The following is a 21,709-nucleotide window of genomic DNA, read 5'->3' as shown; positions in this document are numbered from 1 at the left end:
CTTCCCAAAAGGTTCAGGCGGCCAGAAAGGGTGGGCAGGGACCTCGGAAGTATAGAAACCCCCTGAAAAAATCAAATCAATCACCCACTGAGGCAGGAAGTTGAAAACGGCAGACTGCGGGAGGGGACCATTTGGTCCAATGGAGCTACTGATCGACAGGTTTGCAACATTTGGAGGGAGAAGTTGCATTACCAGACTGAGAGATTAATGGTCACGACTAACAAACCATGGCCACACCTGTATCGGCTGGGATGCGGCTGGACGCCTTTAAACAAAAAGGTAGAATTTGGGCCCAAAGGACCTGTTAGTTTCTGAAATTAGAGCTGTCAAAGGGCTGGGCCAAGCAGATCAAGATCCATCCAAGCCCAACCTTGCTTGGTCATGGCCCCAAACAAACATACTCAATCCAGCCAATTGATGGTAATGCATGGCCCGAGCCCAAGCCCGTCCACCCACTTTTGTGCAAGATCTGGGCTGTTCGTAGGTGTGTCCCATCACATATGATATATGACAAGAATGCCCTTGAGACCATATGGGACGGGCTGGACTGGGATTGGCTAGGCTAGCAGGTTCTTAGACAAAGCCCAAGGCAGGCCTAATGTGGTCTATGCCAGAAAGCCCAAGAAGCTGGCGGCCCTGGCCTCACCCAAGACATAGCAACTCTTGCGGTAGGAGCCTGCTTGATGTATGTATTTTATATATCCACGCTGTCCATCCATTATTCCAGATTATCTTCAGGCATGAGGCAAAAAATGAAGAGGATCCATGGTGGGGAACATAGCATGAACAGTCACTGGACCTTGATGCACCCGGCTACGCCACATAATGCACAGTTCAAAATCCATACCCGAGCCAACCTCAGGACTTGGCCCATTGACAGCACTAAAGCCAAAACACATATAATCAAGACTTTATAACCTAAACTACTCACATATTCTCAACTCAAAGTATTAATTAAAGTTGCAATCCTCAAGTCGACTATAGTTTAAGTATGATAGGAGTCTCAATTAAGAGACTTAAACTCGATCTACTAATGCAAATGCCTGACAGGTCCAACATCAGGATCCTGTTCCCATAACATACTCACTCTTATATGAGATATAGCAGAGGCATATAACTTATTGTGAGACCCGACCCGAGTTCGTATATGTGTATGTGTGTGTGTGAGTATGCATCTCGTTTATTTTAATCTCGCAATCCTACCGGTCAAATTCCGACAACCCGTGACCCTCGGATAGTGTTTGCAATCATCCTTGAATTCGGTCACGTAGACCTGACTCAGATTGACCCGAGACCTATGCCATTGCGACCAAATCGTCGCCGCGGTTCCAACGGCGCATCTCGCGCATAAATCCGATATGTAGATCAAAAGTTGTGTACATTTCATTATATGACCATTGATCATGTGACCCACTTAGGTGGAATGCATATGGACCACCATCTCCCTTGGCACAAGTTCCAAGGTACACTACCCACACACTACACAAAGATCCATAACTAACACTACCAACCACAAACACCACCAAGAGGCCTAGTCTATCTTATAACTTTGTAAACTCCTCCTTATGGTAATGATGGATTCTCTTACAAACCCATTATGGTCTCTCTCTCTCTCTCTCTCTCTCTCTCTCTCTCTCTCATCCCAACCATTAAAACTTCACCATTGGAGCTATAGAACCCAAGTGTGGAAGAAGGAGGATAAGCTTACAAGTGGGTGATTCATCAACATTCTTCATCTCTTTTTCTTCTTCACTTTCTTCTCTTCTTCTTCTATATGCATGGAAGCATGTAGGGCCCACCAATCCATGGTGGAGGCCCTACATGGCTCCTACGATGAAGGCCAAGGGCCTAGATCCTTCACAATCCATTTCATGGTGGGCCATTTTTTATGGCCCACTATGATGATTTTCTCTTAATTCTTGCATCACATGGGCTACCTAGGCCTTTGCATGCATGTAGGGAAGGGATCCCTACCATCCAGTAATTTATTTTGATGTATCTTGGCTTGTATATAAGTGTATGATATAATGATGGTGTGGATTTGTCTGTGAGTGGCCCATTAGTGGCGGAACCATCCACCTATGGCCGATCTTGCTCCTTCTCTCCCTCCTTTCCCTTATCTTCTTCTGTACATTCTCTGATGATGTGTGGTCCACCAAAGTAAGTCAGCAACATCCCAGGCCCCCAGAAAGATGGGACGTCCATGCCCACCTTGATTGGACGTCCAAGCCTAATTATGCATGCATGGTTTAGATGACCTCTAAAATGGATTTTTATGGAGGCTTGAGAGCTTTGATGGGTTTGAAATTTTGTGAACCTATTAGGGTGGACCCCACATGATAAATCAGGGCTATGGACCCCTTGATTTATTTGCATGGGCTAAAATATGGATAGCCTATATTGCTGTCCAGATTTCATGCTCAGTTGGAGTGTGTGTTTTGAGTTACTGTTTAGACCTATTTGCAGGCATTTTTATCTCAAATTTCTTTAGGGGTTTTGTAGTGTGTGGACCCCACTTTGATGTGGTATAGGGCCCATACCCTACCTCCCATGTTTGAGGCCCATGGGTTGGGCCAAAGATGGCTAACTGTCCAGAAATTTCTGGACAGTTCAGCAATACAGTATAGAGAAAAACACTATATTCACCTAACTTTTTTGAAGAAGTGGGCCACTCCAGTGGACCCCAATTATTATCCAGATGTAGGTCCACCTTTTCTCCCAATTTTCCAAGGGTTTGGGTGGGTCCAGGCTCACTCCATGTGGTCCGAAACATACGGACAGATACAATTCCAGCAACAATCCACCCTGGATAGGTTGGAATTCTGAAATTTATTAAAATATTTTTGGTTGTCTAAAAATTATGAAAATTTATAAGGACGTAGATTACTCATGTTAGGACCCACCTACAAAATTTTAGGGCCAATTGATGTCTGTACACACCATGGTGGTGGCTGGACCGGCCCACTATAATATAGTGTATAGATTAGTCCGATTTCAGGACAGATTGATTTCTTTAAATGAATTAAAATATTTTTAAATATTTAAAAATTCTGAAATTTTGTGGAGATTTATTCAACTTATGGTAGGACCCACTTACCAAATTTTAGGGCCAATGGACCCCTGTGCACACCGTGGCAAGGGCCGGACTAACCCACCACATTGGGACGTCCAGGTTAGTCTGATTTTCTGGACAGACTATTTTCTAAAAATAAATTAAAATACTTTTAGTTATCCAAAAATTGTGAAATTTTGTGAAAATGTGGCCCACCCATGGAAGGACCACCCTGTAAATTTTCAGGACCATCGGGCACCTGTACCGACCGTGGTGTGGCCTACAATTAGGATCAGTTTTGGGCCAAATACCCAGGCCCATAGGATTTCCCACCATAGGACGCCCTTACATTGGGCTGCTGGACCTGCATTCCAACGGCATGGCCTACTTAAAAGTAAGTGTTGTATATCCCCCTTCTTATCTGGTGGGATCTACAGTGATGTGTGTGGGCTATTAGGGATTAAATATACTGTAAAATAATTTTATTGTTAGATTCCAACCAACCTAAGAAAATGGGTGGGCTGGAATTTGGTAATGGGCCTAATATTGCTACCCATAAGAGTTTATTTTGGAGCAGCATGGCCCACTAGATTTGAGGATGGATTAGTCAGTTATCTTATCATTTTAATTTTATTTTTGGGCTTAATTAGTGCATGATTAAAGGCCCATTCCAATTGGTTTCTTCTCAGGCTAGTCTTCTAGTTAATGGGCCTTATAGCCTTGGTTGGGCTGGAACTTTTGATAGGCCTGTTGGGCCCTTGAGTCCTATATTTACCTCGCCATTGTGATGGGTCTTGTGAGCCAAATACTCAAATAGTTGGGCCCTTGCTTACCCACTATAATAAATCCATACTTGGACCGAGATGTGAGGCCCAACTTACTTGTGTTAAATATAAGGATTTCCCATATGTTAGGAAAATGGGCTGTCCATTGGGCCCACCACAATGAGTGAACCCATGATCCTTATAGTGGGGCATAAACCTCACTTGAGGGCCCACTACATGGCCTATGATTTGGGCTTGGGGTATGGCTCACTAGACTATATATTGCTTAGACCTTAGATCTCTTATCATATGCGTAGCGGACTACCTTTTTAGGACTCATTTGAGGTTGGATGTCCTCCTTGGTGGCCTTAAGATAAGCACATAGAGGCCTTTATAGGTGGTTAAAGGCCCACCTTGGGTTGGTTAGGACCGTCCCTCTTTAGGGTCATGGCTCTCTCTTAGCTTGTGGGCCATCCCAAATTACTGGGCCCCCACTAGAAGACTTCTCTTCTTCTTAAAATACCTGTCTATGTGCCTAGACCTTGACCCTCCTTAGGACGGAGGATTCCATATTCCACAGAAAACACACTTACATTCTTGTGACCCATATGCACATCTATATGAATTGATTGCATTGTGTGGTGGTCATTGAGGGATGGAGTTTCTCCCCTTATGTACATTGTGTGCCTGCAGCTAATACATGATCTGTGTGTGTGACTCATGCATTGGCGTAGCATTTCATGATGATACCGCCCTTGGTTCATCAGGGCCTCACCTCCATAGGGATATTGGTGGATGATCGTATGAGTAGACACCGAAAATATTACTTGAGCATACCGGGTGCATAAGATGCCCATGGGTGAAAATTTTAAAACTTTCATGATACCAGGGATCTGCTCCAACGCTGTGACCGGGTGGAATATATGAGCGCACGAGGGCCTTATACTGTTAGGCTGCGACTCCCACTGTCGTATACCGGTTGGATAGGGGTGTGACCTTACCTGCCTGGTGTGAGGAGGCATTGCTAGGCTGAGTCTGACCAGCTCGTAAATGGGTCCGCTACCATCGAGCCTTGCTGGTGATTAGCTGTCCACAGATGAGTAGTGAGGTTTCTTACTCTCGTTTGACTGTGCGGGGTGTGTACAGCGGTAGCCATTCAGCAATGTAATGGACCTCGGTGATTTCTTATGATTGGAAATGTACTTGATATGTGGTTTGGATATGAGCACTGGCATTACTTGCATCGCATTAGCATTAGCTTTGTAAATCCCTTCATGCATTGCCTTGTTATGACATCCAGTACTCATTGCATCGTATTCATGATAAGCCTTGTTAAGGATAGTGATATTCTCTTGAGCATGTTTCTTTCCATGTACCTCCTGTTATTCTTCTGTGCACCTTTGTCACACACTTACACCACCCTCTAAGCTTCTATAAGCTTATGCACAATTGATGCGTGCAGAAGACCCTAGGCAGGCGTCATAGCAGCAGAGCGTGGAGTAGAGCTGAGCTTGAGGACTCCAGTGTTGCTGAGTTCTCTCTCTTTTCTTATTACCTTATGTATGTCCTTTTGAACCTAATGTAAGCTTGTAAAAGTTTAAATTCTTAGTGAATTTTATGATGTGTATCCTTTATTATTTCTAAATGTACTTGATGTGATCTTGGGTATGCTCGGATAAAAAATGATTATACTATTATGGAAATCCTCCTTGTAGGATCCCAAGATCAGAACCTGTCTCAGGAGCCGAGAATAAGGTACTACAAAAGCTGTTACAGCCAAAACCAACCATCAGGTTCCTTGTGAGTCCGGTTACCGAATCTGGGGCATGACACTTGTTGTCATACTCAATGGTAGATACCTACCATCCTGTTTCGATATTAATTTCTTCACACAAAATTACTATATAGTAATGTAATAACTATAGGTCTATCTTATAATTTACTAGGTGTTTATGATATAACAAGGTATTATTAAGGGTTATAGCTCATAATTCTTTCTTAATTAATAACCATTATGTATAATCTCAAGTTTCAAAGATAATTAGAGGAATACCTCTCATTTAATTATGCTATATACTTTTAAGATACTCCCACACATTAAATATGGCATTATAATCTATCTCTAGTAGACCCATCATCAGTATGATACATAGTTTAATATCATCAATATTACTAGATACCATCAATATTATTGTCATTGGATATGATTCAGAGTGGGCATAACTTCAACATCTTCTACTTCCATGAGTCTAATTATGTATTTGTGAAAATAAAGCATTATTATTTATCTTCGCATTTTTTAAAACATTATTTGATCTTTTATATCCATCATTTTAGAAGAGCCTATTCTTTTTCTACATGGTATTAGAACTACGTTGGTGAGTAGATTGGTCTTCTATATATATATATATATATATATATATAGATATATAGATAGAGTTTTTTTCCACTTTCACATTGTGTTGTTTCTTATTTGCAAGGTTTTTTTTTTTTTTTTTTGGTGTTTGGTGCATTCAATCATGTCAATATCAAGTACCATTGTTTCTCAAGTTTTTAAGCAAAGAACTATGAAAATTGAAAGGTACAGTTTCAAAACTAGTAATGAGCGAAGGGGAGCTTTTTTTTTTTTTAAAAATTTAAACAAGAAGATGATTCATTCAAATTAAAGGAATTACATTAAGAATGTTATACATGCTATCTAAATTTTTGATGGATCGAATATACTTTTTTATGTTACATAATTGACTTTGGCAAAATAAGTGTGGGACACCTTAGTCACCATGTACGAGAAACTATATTAGGAAAGTGTTTTTTGAATGAAATTAAACGTAATTAAGCAAGTCAACAAATCTGTGGCATAGTTTAAAAATAGAAAGTGAAGGATTTATCTGATCAGATGAAGAGAATTGGAATTAAGATTAAAAGAAGCGATCATTTTGAAATGATCTATTAATCAAATCTGATACTATGATAGTGTTAATTTAACAAAATAAGTTGCTTATGGAGAAGGTAGTCAGTATGCTATTATAAGAAGAGTCTTTAACACCATATAGAAAATCATACAAGTAATATTGTTAAGGAGATGAGAGTTTTAACATTTTATATATATATATATATATATATATATATATAAGATTATCAAAAAGTGTGGAGAGAAGAATGTGTGTGTGTGTGTGTGTGTGTGTGAGAGAGAGAGAGAGAGAGGCTGCTTTTACATGTCATGTACTTATCAACTTAAAGCCTTCATATGGAATCCCACGGTGTGCGTGTGTGGGGTGTGTGTGTGCGTGTGTAAGCGTGTGCATGGGGTGCGTGTGCATGTGTAAAAAAAAAAAAAAAAAACTTAAAGCCTTCATATGGAAGAAGGCTCCAGTTTTGAATTCCACTAACATTACAACTCTACAAATAAATTTTTCTAACTACTTTCTGAATTTGTCTAAACTAAAGTATTCTTAATAACTAATTAAATTAAGACTTGGCAATATTTTTCAACATTTGTAATTAGTTAATTATTATTATTAATTAATGTTATTTACTTTGTTTGAAAGACTGGTGAGTCAACTAACAACTTTCTTTTCATAGTGGATCTCTGTCGTTTTGTGCCGTGATTTTTTCCCGCAAGGGTTTTCCACGTTAAAACTTTGTGTTCTCTTGTGTTCGCTTGGTGCCATTGACTTGTTATCATAGATCTAGATCTATATGATTCCGTAGCACAAATCCCCAACAAAGCCTTCGTATGGAAGAAGGCTCTTTAGGTTTGAATTCCACTAACATTACAACTCTACACATAAATTTTTCTAACTAACTACTTTCTTAATTTGTCTAAACTAAAGTATTCTTAATAACTAATTAAATTAAGACTTGGCAATATTTTTCAACATTTGTAATTAGTTTATTATTATTATTAATGCTATTTACTTTGTTTGAAAGACTGGTGAGTCAACTAACAACTCGTGCGAGTTGACTCAAATAGGCAAAAACACTGGTGTAGCATCATTTCCATATAAAAATTTGACTCAAGTTTTAGAAAAATCAGCAAGTTTTTATACGACTCGGCCTATCCAGCGAGTCATTAAAACTGTAACCAATTTGATCCTTTGGGGAGAAATGTTAAATCAAGTAGTAATAATAGTAATAATAATAGTTGATTGATTTTCTTTGCTTTTATTAAAGTATTTTTAAGTTTTACTTTTAAAAGAAATTCCTTATCAATCATTACTTAATTAGATTTTAATCCTTATAAAAGTAATCTTTTAGTCCTTCCTAAATCCTGTTTTCTCCTTCTCCTTTTTCATTTTCTTTTTTTTTTTTTAAATATACCCACAATGCAATTTTTTATTCACTCCATTCAAAGCCATTCAAAGGTGCATGGTACTGCACGTCTTGAAAGGCATGTAATCAAAATCTCTTTATACAAATAGTCATCCATTTGATTTTTCTGCTCAGCTACCCTACCAATTGAGGTATTTTTTTATTTGTGCCAAGGAAGGTATCTTTATTTTATTGGCACTCACCTCAGAGTAAAAGAACAATGGTCCACTAAACTAGCTACATCATCCATCTGGTGAGCCCTATGAAGTATAGGCCATGGTAGAAAAACCACTTAAATGTGAATCACGACAACTTCTTCTCTTCTATATTCACGGCAACCCCACTGTGTATGTAATTTTAACTTCTTACTTTTAGCTAAAAATATAGTAGATTTGGTGAAAACTAAAAAGAATATCCGGCCATCGAGTCAACTGGTCGGAATCTTGACTCATTGGTTGATCCAGCTGAGTTCCAGATCTTCAAAATTGTTTTTAAATTGTTAAAATCGAGATTAAGAAGAAGATTAATATTTCCCAAATCAGAAGGCCATTTCACCTTGCGCAAAATTGCTAATCTGACCGTTGAGTTGGTGGATCAGAGTTTATAAAAGGAGATTAAAAACTTATTGTAAAAGACAACAGAGAAAAGAAGAGAAAACATGAGGAAAAAAAAAACAAAGAAAGATGCTCATTGTATAACACTCTTCTATGCAATCGACAATCTCACAACATTCCCATCTTTGTTTAAGTGAAATTTAATGGTCTCGATCTCCGATTATTTCAACACTATCATTACCTTCGTCATAACAGTCACCACCATTTGAAAAGGTGCCCACATAGCACATTTTGTACACCTACTTACTCCCACTAAAGCATATTAAATAAATAGATATTGAAAGATCCTAAGTTAGGAGGGATGATCTTCCTAAATAGATCTCTCTTTCAATGAATTCGTCTCCATGTCATAAAAAATCCAAAATTCCAATTCCAAAACATTACAATATGAGGCGTGCCAAGCAAACACATATAAAATAATATGGTTTGACGAATGAAAAGACGCATTTCGGTTGCAACTTGCAATGACACAAAAAAGCCAAAGACTATTTGCTTCTTCCATTCACACTCAAATGGAGAATATAAGAAACGAACAAAGATTATATAAAGTGGGGAGACATGAACTTGTGAAGTGGATCACCCGGTCGGCTGCTGGGCATGGTTGTGAACCCCGCTTGGAAAATAATGGCGTGGATCATGTCATGTGTGCCCCATGTTTCACTGTGGGTGTCTGCTCATCCAGCACATGGGACTCGCTTTCATCATATGGTGATCCGTGCGTCGGACCGGAGATCTTTTCCTCCATTTAAACGTGGACCGTTGATAGGAGCGTTTCTATGAGGTTTGCTAATTCTAGGGCACATGTGCAAATATGAAACATGTGTGTGAGATGTGAGTTTTCTGTAAATAAGACCATGTGTACTGAGAAGTACCTCATTGTATTCTTAAAATAAAACCATCTAACTCATGAGGTGTGCACCGTTGAATTAAAGCTTGAAATAGCTACCCTAGAGCCCACATAAAACAACATATGTGGCTGCCTATTTACCAGACAAACCTAATCTTTGGGTTATGTAATCTACATGGTGGGCCCAGTTTCACGGCTCTGATGTGCTAAAACCAAACCATGTCAGCACGTCTTCCACTGGTTAATCAAGTCTTTTGTTTGCTGTCGAGCACCATCTTTTTCCTATCACTCTCATTTTACAACATTTCTGAAACAACAATCAAGCTTTTTCTTTTACATTCATCTTTTCCTTCTTATTAGACCATTGCTAGTTGTGGATGTACTTCAATCATGTATTATATAAGCATGTATGGCTTCGCATGTTACCTATTATATAGTGTTGTACATGTGAATGGCCGTTTGATGGTTGTGAGTTGGGATGACCTACTATTTAAAGTGATGATTCAATGGGCGACGAAAGTTCGATCATGTATTGACTGTGTTAATCTCGTCATATTTTTCATACACGTTTCAACTTGAGCATGATTGATATTCATTCTTCAGTTTCAAAAACTTAAAAAGTATAAGATATATATGTATAGATAATTTTATATATGAGATTTTTCTATATTTCCTTTTATATATTGTTATTGGTGACTCACAAATAAAGAAGTACCTTGTATTTTCCATGCATTCATGACGGAGGTATCAATTTTTAAAATTGTCAGTTTTAACAAAAATAATTAATAACAATGTCAGGCAATCCCATAAGTTAATATTAAGTTAATATTAAGGGGCCTTTGGTCCTTTGATCCCTTTTTATTCTGGCCATCCATTTATTTTGATATATGTAATAGTCCACCTGATATGAGAAAGGGCCTGATTTTTTACGCCATGAAATTTACAAAGCGTAGATCATCTGATGGAAAGCTTTGATCTCACATGTGTTATTATGACACATGAGCTCATGTGTTGATGCGGACAATGTTGTGTTGGTGAGTCTCTCACCAAGACATGTTTCTTTCCTGGTGAGAGATATCTCTTTCTTTCCTTTTTTTTTTTTTTAAACACACGCGCACACACCCCCATACATTCATGCCTTAGTGGGATTTCACCACCTATGGATACTCAAACCCTTGACGGAGTGTTGAAACTCTTGAGAGTCTACTACCCGAGCATGCAAGAGCAAGGATCCTCTTTCTTTCCTTCTTTTCTCCCCATCGCTTTACGTGTACGGCCATATATATGATCATGTATGATGAAGCATACTTCTATACTTTGTGATATGCACTTTCATATAGTTAATTCATATAAAGAAGTTAGTAAGTAAAGATGGGTAGTTCAATTTGATTAGTTCATTTTTTACAGTATTTCTTGTTTAGTATATCTTATATGGGTGAGAGATAAATAAGTCATGTATTTTTATTTCTTTTGTCTCTAAAGAGGAAGAAAGCTTTATTTTACCGCCCCGGGAGTTGGCATATGAATTATGTAAATCCTCATGCCTCTTGTATTTTATTTTAATTGGATTCTTTCCGCTTCTATTTAGCCATTTTCACTTCATGTTTTGTCTTCCCCAGTATTCTTCCAACGCCCCCACATAACATGTGGAATCAGCAAACTTATTAATCGTGATGTCCATCTACCCAGGAATGTTGGGGATTTGTGCTGCGGAATCACACAGATCTAGATCTAGGACAGTAATCCAATAACGACAAGCAATCAAATGAGAACACAAAGATTTAACGTGGAAAACCTTTGCGGAAAAAAAACCACGGCACAAAGCGATAGAAATCCACTATGAAAAGAAAATTACAAGAGATAGGACTTACCTAACTCAAATAACCTCAAATCTTACCCTTGATACACCCTTTGATAACCCTAGAACCCCTTTAGAAAGCTTTAGAATATATTAGAATAGCCTTAGGGACCTCTATTTATAGTTTTAGAAAACTTCTCTTTCGCACCCTTGTGAAACCGCATCAGATTTCCACAGTTCATACAAGATCCGGACTCGAATATGCGTAATCTCGACCAGTCGAAGGATGGCCGTGCAATCCCCTCGACCGATTGAGTATTCCGGATACTAAAAAACTGAGCTCATTAGATTTTGAGTCGAGCGGGCTATGACTAGTCATGCAGCTCCCTTGACCGGTCGAGCAAAGGCCACGACCGGTCGAGCACACTTGACCGGTTGAGCCAGGCTCTCGACCAGTCGAGCAGTGCAGATTTAAGGCATCTGTCAACAATCTCCACCATGCCTTCAATCTTCAACCATGTATCTTGCTGCCATCTTCTCTTATCTCTGCATTATATCATAGCTTCAATTAACGCTTCTCGTGCACACTTCGTCCTTCTTTTACGCCATCGCTAAGCCCTAAGAAGTTACACAGAACTTGAACTTCTCTGCAGGAACGATTTATGTGAGCATGTCTGCCGGATCAAAATCCACGTACTCAACTACCTTTGGTCATGTCTTCTCAAAAGGAAATACGTAGTCTTCTTACCATCTCACCGCTACCCAATAGTGTTTGTTGGGGTACTTGCTCACAATATCAAGCCCGTGAAATAACTGATCTAATCCAAACTATGGCATACACTATCAACCGCATTTGAATAAGGCTCATTAGATATTCTGTTTTTCCTCATCTGTTTTGAGACATGTCCTGAGGAAAACTTAAGGAGAGATGTATAGGAAACGCTCTTCGGCTTTACCTGGCCATCAGATACTTGATTAATACCTACACATAAGGTATTCCTCCCGTGATTACCAAAGCCTACTCCTCTTTTAGTCTCAACGCCGAGAACCATCTTTGCAGAGCCCTCCAATCCTTCATCCTGAATGTCTCACTTAACCGAGTCTTTAGTACATGCATACATGTCATAATTGACGATCTACATGTCATCAATTCCGACTCACCATGAAGGAATCAAACCAATGCCTGACAAGTCGAACCACGACCTCTGCAAAGTCTTTTCTCGCCTTTTAACTTCAAACTACTGGTTGCTTCATGTAGACCGCTCTTTCAATTTTCCTTGAAGTGTAAACTCCACATCCATCCTTCTAACTCAAGATCACATTGGTTAACCAAATGAACAATCATGGATCTAATAGACAATTGTTATACCGTTGGCGCGAATATATCTGAGAAGTCAATCTCTTCTCTCGAGCATAATCCTTCGCTATCAACCTTGCTGTATCTATGTTGTATCTTCATGAAGATCCACCTACATTCAACCGCTCTCTGGCTCACTAAGCTCCACCCGCTCCCATATGTCGATCTGGTATAATAAATCTATCACATCGCCCATAGTCACATTTCACTTCTCAGCACTAAGCTCAACTAGAGTCATCTGAATAGAAGATGAATCCCCGCGATATTGGAGTCATCAATGTACCTCGCCGATATCTTACGATCATGTCATGTGATTCTTCTCATGTGGCCGCTCCACTCTGTTTCCTGTCCCGCGTCTTAGCCTTCTTGCCTCGGTCAACCATGTGGTCATACCCGCATGCCACACATGTGCAAGTTTGAAATCCGCTACACTCATTGGTTGAGTGCGTCTGTCAGTGCTCTCGATTAACCAGTACATGTTACCGAGTCGTTGCGCTTTCATGATTACCCATGCCCCCTTAGATACTTTAAGAGCACTATCAATACCTGTATACTTGCATCTTTTTGCCTCAAGCACACTAAGAGAAATCGAATTCTGCTTCAAATAAAATGTGTCTCACAACGACCAAAGTACGCTCCACCCCATCAAACATCTCGATGCGCATTAACAACAACCACAACATTACAGGCAATGTCATTGCCCATAAATACCGGTCCACCATCGCACTGTAGCTTGTGAACCAACTCCGATGAGGAATCATGTGAAAAGATGCCCCTGTGTCAAGGATCCACCCGTCCTTACAATTATCGTATGGCCGGTAGACACGAGAAAAACATCACCATCACATCTACTCGATCCATCGATGTGGCAAAGATTGATCTCTATAAAAAGCCTCAGAATCTTCTCTCTTCGATTTAGGATTTTCACAATCCTTCTTCACATGTCCTTCTTTCCCACAATTCCAGCACTTTACCTTTCCTTTGCCCTTGCCCTTAGATTTAGATCTATAACCTAAAGAACCTATACCTTGCTCAGAATTTTTATGCCTCATAAATAGTGCCTCAGAAGACGTTAAGCTTTCCCATAGCCTTCCCTTGAAGGGCTGAGATAACAGTGTCGACACTCAGAGTTTTATTCGCACTGCACATAATGTCTTTAAATGACTCATATGACGCCGGAAGAGAATTCAGCAACATACATGCTTGTTCTCCATCTTTCATCACTTCCTCCATATCTAGCAATTTACAAACTAATTTATTAAAGTTGCTGATGTGAGCCTTGTATCTCCACCATCCGCCATTTTGAAGCTATACCACGCGTCAAGTGTAGCGATTTTCTGAGGACTTCTTTATATAAATGTTCTCTAACTTCACCCACAAACTAACTGCAGTTTTCTCTCAAAACATTATAAAAGACCTCATCCATGAGACATAACGGATAGAGGCTAAATCATTACTATCAAGAGTTTTCTCATTCATCATCCTCATGCCTCTTGTATTTTATTTTAATTGGATTCTTTTAGCTTCTATTTAGCCATTTTCACTTCATGTTTTGTCTTCCCCTGTATTCTTCCAACGCTCCCACAGAACATGTGGAATCAGCAAACTTATTATTCGTGATGTATATCTACCCAAGAATGTTGGGGATTTGTGCTGCGGAATCACACAGATCTAGATCTAGGACAGTAATCCAATAACGACAAGCAATCAAATGAGAACACAAAGATTTAACGTGGAAAACCTTTGCGGAAAAAAAACCACGGCACAAAGCGATAGAAATCCACTATGAAAAGAAAATTACAAGAGATAGGACTTACCTAACTCAAATAACCTCAAATCTTACCCTTGATACACCCTTTGATAACCCTAGAACCCCTTTAGAAAGCTTTAGAATATATTAGAATAGCCTTAGGGACCTCTATTTATAGTTTTAGAAAACTTCTCTTTCGCACCCTTGTGAAACCGCATCAGATTTCCACAGTTCATACAAGATCCGGACTCGAATATGCGTAATCTCGACCAGTCGAAGGATGGCCGTGCAATCCCCTCGACCGATTGAGTATTCCGGATACTAAAAAACTGAGCTCATTAGATTTTGAGTCGAGCGGGCTATGACTAGTCATGCAGCTCCCTTGACCGGTCGAGCAAAGGCCACGACCGGTCGAGCAACCCAAAAAATTGTTGATTGAAGGCTTTCTGACAACAAAGAATGCATGTAATACTTTGGTATATTTTCCTGTTTGTGCCACTGTAGTCCATGGTCCAATGAACCAGACCGTTGATCTGACACAGTACATGGACAAAGGATGTCCCAGGTGGGAAAAATCCTAATCCTTCAATAGGTAGCCAACGTTCGTCGAGAGAGAATATTACAGTAACTGTCCAGGTTCAATAAAAAAAAAAAAAAAAAAAAGAGTCCAAATATCAATGGCTGGGATCTTTCCATTTTGAAAGAACCTTGGTGCATGTGGTACACATGGTGGGGCCTATCATATCGACTTTTTAGATCACGGAATAAACACGAAGCAAATGTACGTCTTTGTCGGGACCAGCACTGTATAACACCAGTTGTTTCTAGCCATCCATTCGCACACCATTAATTGGACGGATGAATTGTCTTGTTGGTGCAGTTTTTTCCACGTGGTCCATCAGGGTGGGCCACCAGATAGACGATGGCCTCCGCCGTGGACACATGCAAGTGGTACTTTCGTTGTGCACAGCATACGACGGCAGCGTACAACTGCACCTCTATGAAATAAAAGAGGAACGGTACCAGATGCCCCAAACTTCAAGCGCCCAGCACAAACTCACCACAAGTACTGGTATGGCACATGTGTGAGAGATCCGAGATGTTCATATTGATTTTCCTGCGGTGCACCTTTTCCGCAGCCCAACTTTTCATGCGGTGGCTAACATTTGAACGGTAACTCACACCGCTGGTTATCAATTTTCTGACGGCCCATTTCTTCTTTAAAATGTGGTCCACCTGATAAACGGACCTGCAGATTTTTTAGGCTAAGGAACGTTCATCATGGGGACTGTCGTATGAACGTCCGAGATCCGGCACATATTTTCCATATTGGCACGTATGTTGTGTTTGTGTTTAGCGCTTGAAGTCCTAAACTAGCATTCCTCCGTACGCTAAAGACAGACACCACAACACGAGACACACCATCGTACAGGCGGCACAGTGGCCCACCCAAAAGCAAACAAGATAGATAACGTCAGTTTCAGGGGCCACAATATCTCTCCGTATTACCATTTCCCAAAGTGAAAGTAGCAAATGGACGGATCCAAGCAAGGGACAGGAGCGCGTGTGCGGTTGAGATAAGCGGCTAACCACCTGAAATGTTGGTACTGAGACTACGCGATTGTCGGGTCGGGGCCCCGAATATCGGAAGGCAAAGGGGCACGTGTCGTCCGTACTGAATAGAGGGAATGGGAGGGTCTTTCAGTCCACGCGGGAATCTATCCTTTGCTTGCGCGAGGCGAGTAAGAATGTCCTCTCGATCAGGGGGTGTGGGGCCCACCTGGAGTGCTCTTTCGGTTAACTCCTCTTTTTCAAGGACCCAAATATTCCCACTCTGTCATGTCGCAGCGCCGTGATTGTTGACACGTGTCCGGCGAATCACATCGCACGGCTGAGCGGCTCGCGCGGGCCCCTCGCACCGATCCGAGCCGATTCCCGTACTCGGCACTTCTGCTCACGGGAAAAGGCCAGGTGACCTGAGGGAGCACCCTAAATTGTAAACAGGCAAGATATCCTCATTTACGTGAGGCCCACTATCTCTGATCAAAGGCGTTCATCTAGTGGGGAATGATACAGATACCCATGGTCGAACTTGAATTTCCTACAACAGTTGTTCCGGGGTATCCTGTGAAACAAAAATCTTTGTGGACCCACTGCAATGTTCCTCTGATATCCAATCCGCCCATCATTTCCGCAAGCTTATGTTAGGATGTGATCCAGAAAATCAAACCGATCCAAAACTCAAGTGGACCACACCCAGGGAAAAATGAGGATGGATGGGCACACCATTAATCTTCCGAGGGCCATCAGGAGCGTTGGATTAGGCTGATGTTTGGTTTCTCCCTTCATCAGATGAGATCGCCTCATGCAGCGGTTGAATGGCTTATAAAGATCGCGGTGGGCCTCAGAAAGGTTTGTGGCTTTTGGACTGTATTCCATCCACAGTGCCCACTTGATGAATGGTCCCGATCACACCTAAATAATGGACCCTAATGTAATTATATATGGTTGCCAGACTACTACTTTCATATTGTTTTCCCGCCAAGATGGATATATAACAATCCTTACTGGGGAATGCTGCCTTTGGACGTGCATGCAGAAAGTCCTCTCCATCGTATGTGGGCCTTTCTGCATTTTATTATCAACCATCTATTCTAATGGTGCAGATCAAATGTTTGTAATTGCCCTTCCACGGATATTTCTAGAGCATGATCCATCTAATGGAGGGACTATCAAACTAACGATCTGGATCATTGACATTCCACGCCCACTTGTACAGGAATCAAAGCTGGATTACATCCTGATGTCCTCACTGAAACATCATATAGTTTCCCCAGCTAGAAGTCTAGATGATGTGGTGGAGGTGGAAGAACCTTAACATGGTAGAGCCATCACTCTACAGCACACGTGGCAGGGTGATCTTCAAATCGGATCCGCCCATCTGTACAGTCCTTGTATGGATGGTTTATATCTCAACACTTACAACTACTAGACAATCTGTCCGTCTGAACTTTCACTATTAAAATGACAGTTGGAAACAGAATCAGTTAACGGTCAAATTATCAGTTGGATAAACTGTTTTAAAAGTAATGGATAGGATTGCCTCATGGGTTTCATCTTTACAATGTAACCATCCATCCTGATGCCAGTATATGCGTGGACCCGATAAAGAAAATAACTCTGCCACGTGTACAGTGGAGAGACAGCTCTACCATATTCCAGTTCTTCCACCTCTACCGTATATATGAGAATATAATCCAAGCCGTACCTTTCCAAGCCAGCCAAGCCCAGCCGATCACCCCAGGCCCAAAAAACATATTGGGACCCACCAAAGGACAAGCCACCGACGGAGGCCTCAGTTGCTGTTGTGCTGCTGGGCCACCTTTTTCGGCCTTCATATTGACACCCTCACTAACATACAAACCACTCAATTTCCTTTGATTAAACAATCTCTCCTTTCTCTCCTTTGGCCTTTTTTCTATAAAATCTCTATCATTCTCCCAAACACACCCTATTTTCTCATTTTCTTCTCATTTCCTTGTGACTATTGCAAGTGTTCATGGATATCTTTTGAAGAGCTGATCAAAGTAGCTTTCTACACATCTTAGTTCTGTGGAATGGGCCTCACTTCTCTCCAAGTTTGCATGGACACTCCTGATTGGCTACAGGTACATATATATGTGTGTGTGTCTCATTAATCCAGTTCACAACATGTTTGGATGCGTGCTATTGGATTGCGATTGGATTACTTTCGCCTGTGTTTGTGTGCATACAAAATCACAATTTGGGTGGTCTCTTGTTTCACTTGAAAGTATCAGTATTCTATTTTCAGTGCTATTGATGGAACTACTTATTGTAATTCAATTCGATTGCGCATCCAAACACAGCATAATGAAATCAAACATTTTTTAAAATGTTTGTGGTGGTGTGAAAGACCCAAGAGAAAGTTTTATTCTAGTTATTGAAATTATAGACCTTATGTTCATGTGATTATTTTACACCCACCTTATTGATAGTTACAACCATTCCTTCTAGTTTTGGTAGCACCAAAGTCCAATCATGTAAAGAAATTTGCTGATCTTTGATGAAACATGGACATGACCTCACTTATTTGATTGGGCTCATATGATCTTATATTGGAAAAAGGAATTGATATCTACACCCATCTAATTGATGGTTGCACCCTTCTTATCTACTGGAGTCAATACAACACTGCAAATTATGTGTATTGCCTACTATATAAAGGAAGAGCGCCACAATCAATGGCTGTAAACGGTGGCCCATTCATCGAAACTGAGTCTGACCCATCAAAATTACTAGGGCTCTAAAACCCAGATTAGACCTGACCCGGTTTTACGGGTTGTTTAATCTTTTAGCCATTCCAGCTGATTGAACCGGATCTTGCACAGTCTGGCCTGGAAATCTTATTAGTGTTTGGTTTTCAAGTAGAAGTGGGTTTGAGCTTTTGACTGATCATGTAGCTCTTCCTCTATTGTTAGACTAATTAGCATAATCTGATATTAGTTTCTCTCTAATAAAACAGTCATTCACTTGAAGACTCAGACCTGACACATTTTGGTGGCCAGTCCCAATACAAACTGGTCTGAACTGGTCTGACCCGCCGGTTTGGTCTGGATTTTAAAATAAGAGAAGACCTCTGATACTCTGGCAGAGTGTCATGGCCATGCACTTATAAATTACTTAGAAGTTATATACATGGAATATAAATAATTCAAATTAAACTGTCCAATTAAATTATGGGTCTCAATTTAATCAGGAACAAAAAAATTATGCATATTTGATTTCTATTCGATTGTTGGGCAGTCACCGGATGGTTAAAAATGAAAACATCCAGAAGCTCAATTTCAACAAAGAAGTGTCCAGGAATCAGTGGTTAGGATTGTTTGATCAATCTGATTTTAGGACTGTGATTTAAATACTGCAAGTACTGTAATTGAGTCATTTTAATGTTAATGTATGCCCAGGCACGTACCATTTCTTGCAATCAAAACATCCATTATTTTTTGTCTGGTAAAAACATTTCCGGGTCGTGTTTGGATGACAATGGGAATGCATTTTAATGCATCTCTCATGACATACCTTTTGAAAGCATACCAACTGCTGGAATGAGCTTAAGATCATGGCCCGCCAGGTATCCAAATTACCTCAAGTTTCACCAGGATGTGTTTTTCGTTATGACGAGTTTGATGAACGGTCTAGATTTTTGAAACCTGGCACATTAAAATTTAAAGAGAGAGAGAGAGAGAGAGAGAGAGAGAGAGAGAGAGAGAGAGAGAGAGAGAGAGAGAGAACTTTCTCAATTAGCTGTTATGAGGTTATAACAGTACTTTAAAAACCTTCAGCTTAAGTTAAAATTCGAGACTCGTCATTTTCTACAAGTACAATTACATAGAACATTTGTGACTGTAACCTTTTTACATACTCGAACTTTGTGACCTGTAAACATGGCCCACTTGCACTTGGATCGACGTCTGAAAAGACATTCCTTGTCTAATCACATATGGTGCTGATTCTAACACTCTTATTCCAATAATTTGTTCATTCAATCCAGGGCGTTGTCGACGAGGAGCGGAGAATGGATTCTTCATCTTCACCATCCGGTGAAATGATCACATGCCCAAGGCCCATGCTAGAGAGGAGGCTAAGGCCCCAACATGATCAAGCTCTCAAGTGTCCCCGTTGTGATTCTACACACACCAAATTCTGTTACTACAACAACTACAGTCTCTCTCAGCCAAGATACTTCTGCAAGACCTGTAGAAGGTACTGGACTAAAGGTGGGTCCCTCCGTAATGTGCCAGTTGGAGGCGGTTGCAGGAAGAACAAGAAGACAGCTACGAAGAAACCAACAGATCAATCTCCCAACCAACATCTGGATATCTCCCACATGTCTGCACCTGATCTCCACCTCTCTTTTAGTGGGCCCCAAGTGGCACATATCAACACTATGCTAGGAAACCCTAATTTTGCAGAATGCAAATATGATTCAATGCTGGGGAGCCATAGAAATGTCGAATTCACGGAGAATAAGTTCGACGCGATATTAGGAAATACTAGGAATTTCTCTTTCATGGGAAGCAGTGAGTCGAGCCATTTGGGTGGTTTAGGAGAAGTAGGCCATGGGTTCAACCCATCTAGCCTTCATGGGCTAACTTCTCCATTTGGGTTTTCCATGGATGGGACCCATAGTTCGTATATGGAAAACGGAGAGAGACTGTTGCACCCGTTTGGAGGAAATGATGATTCAAATGCAATGGAAATGAAGCCAAGCAACAAGCTCTTATCACTTGATTGGCAGGACCAGGGTTGCTCTGAAGTTGGAAAGGATACATTCGGGTACCCGATGACTCGACTAGGATCATGGTCAGGTGTGATGAACGGCTATGGACCTTCCACGACTAACCCATTAGTCTAGAGTGGTGGAGATGGACGGATCTTACTCTCTAGTCTCTACTGCATGGGAAGTTGTTCACTATACTTTGGTGAAGAATGAGCACCGTTGATCAATGCAAATGCACACAAACATTGTAGGCGTGGCATACGTGTACCTCAATCCAAAGCGTCAAAATTGATTGGACGATCATGACCTTTGATCGACAGACATTTTGTCGTATTTAGACCGTTAACTGTTATTCATTTTAACCCGTCCATTTGCTAGCCACCGACTGGACCTTTAAAGTAACCCATTCAGTACAAAATTTTGGTTATGACCCAGAAACAGTGCGGCCCACGATTTGAACGGTTTGGATTGGGGTTAAATAACTTCCATCTCTAGTATCACTGCGTGCGTTACTCATTGGCTGATCTCGTCCACCCATTTCAGAGATGTTTTGAACTTTTTTTTAAAATTCATGTTTAGAGAAGAGGCTTCTATGAGATGATTGAAGAGATAAATAGCTTACTCATCTGATGTTTTGTTTCTTTTACGTGTGCTTTTCCTTTTTTGAAACTTTTGGGTCTTGGTCTTTGGAACAAAGGCATTCAAAGCTACAGTTTCTTGTTGTTATGATCGAGTAAATCATGTCCCTTTCTAGATGAATAATCTGTAGTTGATCTTTACACTGTTGCAAGATTTCCATGGAAGTGTTGTGTTTAAGCCGTTGGATTTTCGAGAAAGACAGAAAAGTACGTAGCCAATGTCATTGCATGCGAGTCATGCGTTCCTCTAGGAACTTCTCCACCCCAAATATTGATC

At 40.5% G+C, this 21,709-nt stretch overlaps 1 protein-coding gene across 1 annotated transcript; it reads left to right on the top strand.

Annotated features, from left to right (window-relative positions):
• Positions 1-17,934: 17,934 nt before the first annotated feature.
• On the top strand, positions 17,935-21,419 carry LOC131235213 (dof zinc finger protein DOF5.6). Its single transcript, XM_058232358.1, has 2 exons — positions 17,935-18,161; positions 20,066-21,419. The coding sequence occupies exons 1-2, from the start codon at positions 18,111-18,113 to the stop codon at positions 20,927-20,929; spliced, it is 915 nt and encodes a 304-aa protein (XP_058088341.1). The 5' UTR covers positions 17,935-18,110; the 3' UTR covers positions 20,930-21,419.
• Positions 21,420-21,709: the final 290 nt, after the last annotated feature.

This window comes from Magnolia sinica, chromosome 19, assembly GCF_029962835.1.
Source record: "Magnolia sinica isolate HGM2019 chromosome 19, MsV1, whole genome shotgun sequence".
Lineage (NCBI taxonomy): Eukaryota > Viridiplantae > Streptophyta > Magnoliopsida > Magnoliales > Magnoliaceae > Magnolia > Magnolia sinica.
Note: the sequence above shows the minus strand (reverse complement) of the source record. Positions and strands in the feature narration are given on the sequence as shown.

What these genes read in the sequence shown, in the direction of transcription:
- LOC131235213 (XM_058232358.1), top strand. Translation starts at nt 18,111, where the DNA reads ATGGGCCTCACTTCTCTCCAAGTTTGCATGGACACTCCTGATTGGCTA. An exon ending in ACACTCCTGATTGGCTACAG is followed by an intron (nt 18,162 to 20,065) that starts GTACATATATAT and finishes CATTCAATCCAG; the next exon opens with GGCGTTGTCGACGAGGAGCG.